The sequence below is a fragment of the Mytilus trossulus genome, chromosome 11, assembly GCF_036588685.1.
Source record: "Mytilus trossulus isolate FHL-02 chromosome 11, PNRI_Mtr1.1.1.hap1, whole genome shotgun sequence".
Lineage (NCBI taxonomy): Eukaryota > Metazoa > Mollusca > Bivalvia > Mytilida > Mytilidae > Mytilus > Mytilus trossulus.
Window position 1 is genome coordinate 7,537,402 of NC_086383.1, and position 9,179 is coordinate 7,546,580.

At 32.8% G+C, this 9,179-nt stretch overlaps 1 protein-coding gene across 1 annotated transcript; it reads right to left on the reverse strand.

Moving 5' to 3' along the window:
• Positions 1–369: 369 nt before the first annotated feature.
• LOC134689678 (uncharacterized) lies at positions 370–5,161 on the reverse strand. The gene is made up of 3 exons (XM_063549644.1): positions 4,708–5,161; positions 2,225–3,520; positions 370–407 (listed from the first exon to the last, which is right to left on the reverse strand). Exons 1-3 carry the CDS (start codon positions 5,159–5,161, stop codon positions 370–372), a joined length of 1,788 nt encoding a protein of 595 aa, XP_063405714.1.
• Positions 5,162–9,179: the final 4,018 nt, after the last annotated feature.

Here is a 9,179-nt window from a genome sequence, read left to right on the forward strand (position 1 = left end):
AGGACTTGAAAGAAAAGGATGAAAACATGATTTTTTTTGTAACTGTGCTGGATTCCCCTCTCAAAGCTATATCAATGATTTAATTTTTTCAGACTTTCAAAAAAACAAAAATCAAGGCAAAGAAAGAAGCACTCTTCTTTCTCCTGAAGTTCACAAACAATCAGCCAAACCTTTTACAGATTTTTTTAGTTTAGCAGCTTTCAAGTCTATTCCAATTCAGAATTATGCCTGTACTCAATATATGTTGAAGGACGTCCATACAATACTTTATTATTGCGGAGTTCAGTTCTGAATTGCCAGGTCAATGTTTAGGGATTGCACATAATTCTAAATTGCAAAAGAAAATTTTGTAAAATCCCTGTTGCCATATCATATTAAAACATATTCAGAACCAAATCCTAGTTTGGCTGAATGTTGCAGTTTCATAAAAAAGTGAGAAAAATATCTCACACTGGCCTTTTAAAATAAAGACCAGATGCTTCGCAGGGCGTAGCTTTATACGACCGCAGAGGTTGAACCCTGAACGGTTGGGGCAAGTATGGACACAACATTCAAGCTGGATTCCGCTCTAAATTTGGATTGTGATTAAATAGTTGACACAGCATAGGTTTCTGACACAGAATGAATGTATTCAAATGAACTTAAAATTTTTGTTTTCTCTTAGAGCAATTCACTATGCTGTTGAATATTAATCCTCTCAAAAAAATGTTTGAAGAAATTTTCTTTTTATTTATGAAATTTCAAATGAGAAATTTAAGTTGATTCTGGACAAAGAAAGATAACTCCAATTAAAAAAAATTCTTGCAGATATTTCTTGCTTACTATACTGGACAAAGAAAGATAACTCTTAATTAAAAAAAAATTTGCTATTTCACAATATTGTGAAATTAGATATTTCTTGCCATTGCACAATACTGTGCAATTGAAAAGACTTGCTATTGCACAATACTTAATATAATAATTTTAGATCCTGATTTGGACCAACTTGAAAACTGGGCGCATAATCAAAAATCTAAGTACATGTTTAGATTCAGCATATCAAAGAGGCCCAAGAATTTAATTTTTGTTAAAATCAAACTTAGTTTAATTTTGGACCCTTTGCACTTTAATTTAGACCAATTTTAAAACTGGACCAAAAATTAAGAATCTACATACACAGTTAGATTTGGCATATCAAAGAACCCCAATTATTCAATTTTTGATGAAATCAAACAATGTTTAATTTTGGACCTCGATTTGGGCCAACTTGAAAACTGGGCCAATAATCAAAAATCTAAGTACATTTTTAGATTCGGCATATCAAAGAACCCCAAGGTTTCAATTTTTGTTAAAATCAAACTAAATTTAATTTTGGACCCTTTGGACCTTAATGTAGACCAATTTGAAAACGGGACCAAAAATTAAGAATCTACATACATAGTTAGATTCGGCATATTAAAGAACCCCAATTATTCAATTTTAATGAAATCAAACAAAGTTTAATTTTGGACCCTTTGGGCCCCTTTTTCCTTAACTGTTGGGACCAAAACTCCCAAAATCAATACCAACCTTCCTTTTAGAGTCATAAACCTTGTGTTTAAATTTCATAGATTTCTATTCACTTATACTAACGCTATGGTGGGAAAACCAAGAAAAATGCTTATTTGGGTCCCTTTTTGGCCCCTATTTAATTCCTAAACTGTTGGGACCGAAACTCCCAAAATCAATACCAACCTTCCTTTTGTGGTCATAAACATTGTGTTTAAATTTCATTGATTTCTATTTACTTTAACTAAAGTTATTGTGCGAAAACCAAGAATAATGCTTATTTGGGCCCTTTTTTGGCCCCTAATTCCTAAACTGTTGAAACCAAAACTCCCAAAATCAATCCCAACCTTTCTTTTGTGGTCATAAACCTTGTGTCAAAATTTCATAGATTTCTATTAACTTAAACTAAAGTTATAGTGCGAAAACCAAGAAAATGCTTATTTGGGCCCTTTTTGGCCCCTAATTCCTAAAATGTTGGGACCAAAACTCCCAAAATCAATACCAGCCTTCCTTTTATGGTCATAAACCTTGTGTTAAAATTTCATAGATTTCTATTCACTTTTACTAAAGTTAGAGTGCGAAAACTAAAAGTATTCGGACGACGACGACGACGACGACGACGACGCCAACGTGATAGCAATATACGACGAAATTTTTTTCAAAATTTGCGGTCGTATAAAAACGTGTACTGCAATACCCCAGTCATCAGTGTCTATGATACGACTAATATAGTCTGCAATTTCATTCTGAGCCCTGGGTATCCATTCAACCTCTAAGGACACGTTGTACTTTAAACAAGTCACAAAAATGTCATATGCAATATCTTGCAAATCAGGCTTCATACTGTCTTTATGAACAATTGAAACAACGTTTTGGTTACCCGTAAACCATTTAATGCGTTTATCACTCATAAAATCTATCAAAGAATGCAATACACATTCAACAGCCGTAAGTTCTCTCCAAGTAGAACTACGGTGTACATCGGTTTCATGCCACATACCATGAGCAATATTCTTAGGATTTTCTACTGTGTATCCACCATATCCAGTGCCACTAGCATCACTATAAACAATAGTGTGACACGAAAAATCGGATACAAAATGTTTAAAATTAACACATTTAATATTTTTCTTCCAGAATATAAGCTGCTCTTTACTTTGAGCTGAAAGTTCAATATAAGATTTCCAAGAACAAGCTGACATTACATCAATACTAAGATATTTAGTCAAAATATAAGCCACATTTCCTATAACATACGACATGGATATAATCTGGCCAATAACGGAAGCTATAGTTCTCACATAAACTCTACCTAAATTACCTAAAGATTGTTCAACTTGTATAATAGTATCAAACAATTTTGACAGTCTCTCAACTGGAATGCTCAGAATAGCTTTGTCTGTATCAATAAAATAGCCTAAATATATCAATGTTTTACTGGGAGACCACATGAATTTTTCAACCTTGGGTACAAACCCACTATCAATAAGATCTTGTTTAACTTGTGCGGCAATATCTGTACACGAATTAATATCAGAATGGGTGCCAAATCCATCATCTAAATACATAAGAATTTGTTTACCCTCACCTCTCCATTTTTTAATTAGCGGCCTGGTGACTTTGGTAAATATATAACAGGCAGAACTCAATCCAAAAGGTAGGACGAGAAATTTAAAATACTTTGTACTTTCACCATATGTCCAAGAAAAACCAAGGTAATCTGTATGCGGCTCGTATATGTCTAAATGGTGATAAGCTGAATGTATATCAAACTTAAAACAATAAAAATCTTGTTTAATAAATTGCATAGCTACACGGATATCTTCAAATTTCACAGATGTCTTCCACAGATGCAAATTTACATGACGTAGATCTAAAATTAAACGTTTTTTACCATTGTTTTGAACAGAAACAGTTAGAGGATTTACAACTAATGGTTTATCATTAGTACATTCAATAATAAGTCCTCTTATCAAAAGATCATCAATAGCTTCTAAAACAAAATCACTGTGTTAAAGCAGAACGATTGTTTTGTAAACAAGCGGAAGGCGGTGTGGTATAAAAAGGTATTTTATATCCGTGTAAAATAGTATCAATAATGAAATCATAACAACCAATGCTATACCAAAAATCAATATGTCTCTTTAATCTACCTTTAACGATAATTTTCTCATATTCAAAATAATCGTGTGTAAGATAGTGTGCACTCGATTGACTATCAATTCAATTCAAAGCTTTATTTATAGTCGGCATGTCATATAACAAATAAACATAAGTTCTCTGAGCTTTTATAACCGACAAACGCATACATTTACATAACAATAATACACAATACAAATATTAAAACATAAAAGACATAGAACATACATTTCATGCACATTTAGGCTGCACTATTAAATACTATATTATACACATGCATAAGCACTAAAAGCAAACATAAAAACTAAAGCACAGCATTCACAAATTATAAAAAGCTTAGCAAACATTCACAAGAAGCAGCACTGTTATATTTCAAGCTATAACATAAAATATAAAACTATGCACATGCATTGCAATGGCATGAGTTGCCATTCCATGAGTTTATTAGACTCTTGAATTGGGTAAAAGATGTTTCAGTTCTGAAGTGGTTTGGCAACTCATTCCATAGTTTGGCAGCAGAATATCTGAAAGATTTCAAGCCATACCTTGTTGTTCTTACGTCTGGTATTTCAGCTAAATTTTGGTATCTGAAAGAATATTTTGTTTTTTTAATATTTATAAGGTCATGGAGGTATACTGGATTTTCATGATTGAGTGTTCTAAAGACCTCTATTGCCATGGTTCTTAGGCGTCTTACTTTAAGTGATGGCATTTTTGATTTTAAAAGTAAGTCTTCATATGTGCTGTTGTGATCCTGGTAAATGAAGCGAAGTGCTCTTTCTTGTACTTTTTCAATTTTTTTAGTGTTGGCCTCGCTGCAGAAATGCCAGGACAATGAACAGAAATTAAAGTTTGACATGATAAAGGAGTGATATATTGTTAATTTTCCAAGTTTGTTTAAGTATTTGCCAAGTCTTTTTAATACATTTAGTTGTCTTGATGCTTTTTTGCAGATGTTTGATATATGCGTGTTAAAATTTAGTTCAAAGTCAATGGTGATGCCTAATAGTTTGACCTCTTTTTCACATTTTATTTTGTTACCTGCTAGATCAAATGTAATGTTTTTGCCCATTGTTTTTTTGCCAATTGCCAAAGCTTGAAATTTTTCAGGGTTTGCCTTCATTTGATTGGAAGAAAACCATTCTATTAGAGCCAAACTGTCTTTTTCAAGTGTGGAGATAACGGTGTCTATATCTCTATTTGCATAAGATAATGTGTTGTCATCAGCATAATTGTAGAGTGAACTGTTTGTGGTGAAGTGAAATATGTCATTAATGAAGATGTTAAACAGTATAGGACCTAGAATAGAACCTTGTGGTACTCCTTTGTATATGTTTTGCCAATTGCTCAGACTAGAGCCAACTCGAACACATTGTTTCCTGTTAGATAAGTAATTTTTAATGAGTTTTAATGAGGAAGTTGAAAGACCATATGCTTCAAGCTTAAGCAGTAGAAGATCGTGAGGGAGACAATCGAAAGCCTTAGATAGATCCATTAGAATTGAGCCAATAAACTTTCTATCACTAGAAATATTTAAATACTCATCTTTTATGAAATCATTCCGTTTTTGGCTTGCCGACTGCTTTAGGATTGAATGGGCATCTATTCCTCCAGTGTTGGTTAGATCCACAACCATAGCAGGCTCCTTGTTGAACTCTAGGCTGACTTCCGCTCGTGCTGGGCATGTTTGAATATAACGGGAATCCGGAATACCAACCGGATTGAGGTTCTCGAAAGGGCTGCTGTTGGAATTTTGCTGGAATATTAGGTACATTCTGAGCAGAATTATTTACATAATTAGAAGAAGATTTACCCTTTTTTGAAGCCTTGAATTTGCGCTTTTTAATAGCTCTATTTTCTGCTTTGGTGATTTTGTTTTCATCCTCGGTGTCACTTGCAACCGGGTTTGTCTCATACTGCCTAACAGTATCCCAACCACCCTCACTGCTATCAGCAATCTTAATCAATTTGTTACGTTTTTTAAGCTTGTCAATAACATCAACAACACTTTCACGGGCGTAGTCTGAATTGCAATGTTCAATAGCCCAAATTACTTGATTAAGGTCTTCTACAAATTCAGAATTAAGTGTATGCTGCACTTTATTACCCTCATATTTCCAGTGATATTCATTATCAACTTTGAGTTTTTTAACTTGGGACGCGACAGCTAAAGAGGACCCCTGAACCTCATTTTTTAAATCAATAAACTCCTGACGGAGTTTAGCGTTTATATCACCTTGTTGTTTGACAGCTCTAAAGATGTCCTGCAATGAAACATCAGGAGATTCTTCAAGAGGTGTTGGATTCTCTGGATCCATGGCTAAGTTCAAGATGAAAATTTACCAAGAGAAAAGCGAACTGTTCAGATTGACGGTGTCTGGCTGAATGATTACATGGGCAATAAAGAACCGCGAAAATAATTTTGAAGCGGGAAAACCTAACGCCCTCTATGTTACATTGATGAAAACACCCAGGAGAAATTAATTTCACTCTAATGCACTGCCCGTTTAAACGAATGAAATTACAATACTTACAATCCTATAAGACTTTACTCCACTTTAATGATGTTATGGCAAAATTAGTTTATCAGTTTGTTTAGGTATATAAAAGTCATTTCCATGCTAAAGGAAATATTATTATTTTGAATTGCTATAAAAATGTCTAAACTAAGCTTTCATAAAGTTTTTCTTTCTAAAAGTATTCTATATTCATAAGAAGCAGACATTATGTGAATTAAAACATTACATATTCAGTAAAATGTGTAAAATTGCAATATGTTAGGAAGTGTCGATGGAGAGATAATCATTTTTTTCTTTTCAAGTCTTTATTCATAAGAATAATATTTTATGTTATCTCCCCATGGAAACTTATCTATAGCAAATTTAAATAAAACATCATATATCCAGTAAAATAACAAATGATATCTGATTCTTATGAATATAGAATAGTTTTAGAAAAACTTTATGAAAGCTTAGTTTGGACATTTTTATAGCAATTCAAAATAATGAGAGACTCCTTTGGTTTGGAAATGACTGATATACCTATATAAAGTAAAACTGATACACTTTCTTTGTCACAACATTATTAAAGTGGAGTTAGTATAGGATTGTAAGTATGTTTTATTTTTTCAACTTGCACTTTCACATTTTGTTCAATATTTTAACCAGTTGGAACAGTTTGGTTTAATAAAACAAATTGCAATTTGGTCAAATTTTTGAACGAGTTGCAATTGCTGAATAGCAACACTAACAGTCATATGCAAATAGTTGAAACAGCATAGGTTTCCGACACAAAATGAATGTGGTCTAATGAACTTGAAAAAAAAATTGTTTACCTGTTATGGTCCAATATCCAAAATCTAATTCGATACTGCAATCAGCTATTTTACTATACAGATAAAACTATACGTATAAATGTAAGCTTTATACAATGACCTCAACTAACCTATAATCCCCGCCTTCTTACCGGAACTACTGTATTTCATCAACGTCACGTCACAACCATGACATGTAGTAACAATTGTCAAACTTTTATGAATTTAAACTTATGTCTTCAAATTGGTAATTTATATACCATGTTTATTTTGTTATTAATTAATAGATATAGGAAGATGTGGTGTGAGTGCCAAAGAGACAACTCTCCATCCAAGTAACAATTTAAAAAGTAAACCATTATAGGTTAAAGTACGGCCTTCAACACGGAGCCTTGGCTCACACCGAACAACAAGCTATAAAGGGCCCCAAAATTACTAGTGTAAAACCATTCCAACGGGAAAACCAACGGTCTAATCTATATAAACAAAACGAGAAACAATTCATTTTCACTTTCTAATTCCTTAAAATGTCAATGTCCTACCGTCACTAGTCATAGGGAAATACCCCAATATGGTTTTGCAAGAGGGAAATTCCAAAAACTTTTTTTTAACAATACTTGTTACATATTTTATTTTATTTTTTTTTATTTTTTATCGATTTCAGTATAAAAACAATATACTTATAGTGTCTTGAAATATGAAATTTATTTGTATTTGGCACGAAATGGGGGAAATGCTTGGTAGAACCTCGCATTTACCCCGTTTCTAAGCCTCATACAAATAAATTTTATATTTCAGGACACTAAACGTATATCGTCTAATCATATGGCCATGGATTGATTCAGCATATCAAAGAATCCCAAGAATTCAATTTTGATTTTTAATTTTTGACCATTTTGACCTCAATGTAGACCAATTTAATAACAGGGCCCAAAAATCAGAAATCTAAATATATTGTTAGATTTAGTATACCAAAGAACCCCATACATTTCATTTTTGTAGTAAACAAAGTTGATCAACTTGAAAACTGGGCCTATGATAAATTAGACGTGTCGAAGCGCGAAGAATGGCCCCTTTTCAAAAAGATGAAAAAATTTGCAATTTCAATAACACATGTGTACACAAACATGATGGTAGTCTCACATATCAGCTGAAAATTTGAAGGCATGTAGAAAAATATCCGTATAACTGCGATTTTAAACAATTTTCAAGTTGTAAACCCTTAATTTTGGCAGAAATTAGTAAAGCGTAACCAAACTTAAAGTTGATCTGTAACTCATCATGAGTAACTCACACACCAATAATCAGCCCAATATCTGAAAGCAAATAACTGATTTTCAACAATTTATCCAAGTCCACAAAGCCCCTTATTTTGGCAAAATTTAGCCAAGGAGAACAAAACTTAAACTTGATCTGGAACCCATCTTGGTTAACTCACAGGATAAAAATCATCCCATTAGCTTGAAGTGTTAAGAAAAAAAGTCTGTATAACTGAAGTTGGCATAGCTTGATTCACTTCTAAGGGTCTTTGCATCAGAAATAAACACATTTGTTCTAAAGCCAGTTGTTTTCATGATGCAGCCGTTACATTCTGTTCATATTTTATGATAGTATGATACTTAATCCTCAAAGGGAGGAATAATGTTCAATATTCAAATGATGAAGACAATCTTTCAGTTTAATTAAGGGCTGGACCTGGCATGTTATTAACTACTAATAGTCATTTGTTAATATGTATCAGTTACCCATTCTAACATCAAATTCAGACTTCTTTTACACAAGAGTTCAATTATGCGTATTGCTGTGCGTTTAATTTTTCTACATTGGCTACAGGTATAGGGGGAGGGTTGAGATTTTAAAAACACATGGTTAACCCCACTGCATTTCTGGGCCTGTCCCAATTCAGGAGCCTCTGACCTTTGTTAGTCTTGAGCAATTATTAATTTTGTTCATTTATATATTTCCGTGTAATTACAGTTAAGCATTTACATCCATAATTTCGAGTGATGAAAGTGATGCAAACAAAATAAAACTCCATCTGTGTTTTGTTTTTAAGTTTCATATCATTTAATCGAGACAAACTAAGATAGAATATGAAAACGAAAATTCAGCAATTTTTACATTGTAAAGGGGCAGGACTCTAATATGGTAAAATGATCCCAACAATTTCAAACTTGACCTGTGTTTTATGGTAATAAGC

What these genes read in the sequence shown, in the direction of transcription:
- LOC134689678 (XM_063549644.1), bottom strand. Translation starts at nt 5,161, where the DNA reads ATGGATCTATCTAAGGCTTTCGATTGTCTCCCTCACGATCTTCTACTG. An exon ending in CATTACATTTGATCTAGCAG is followed by an intron (nt 3,521 to 4,707) that starts GTAACAAAATAA and finishes ATTTTGTTTTAG; the next exon opens with AAGCTATTGATGATCTTTTG. An exon ending in CATAGACACTGATGACTGGG is followed by an intron (nt 408 to 2,224) that starts GTATTGCAGTAC and finishes TGCAACATTCAG; the next exon opens with CCAAACTAGGATTTGGTTCT.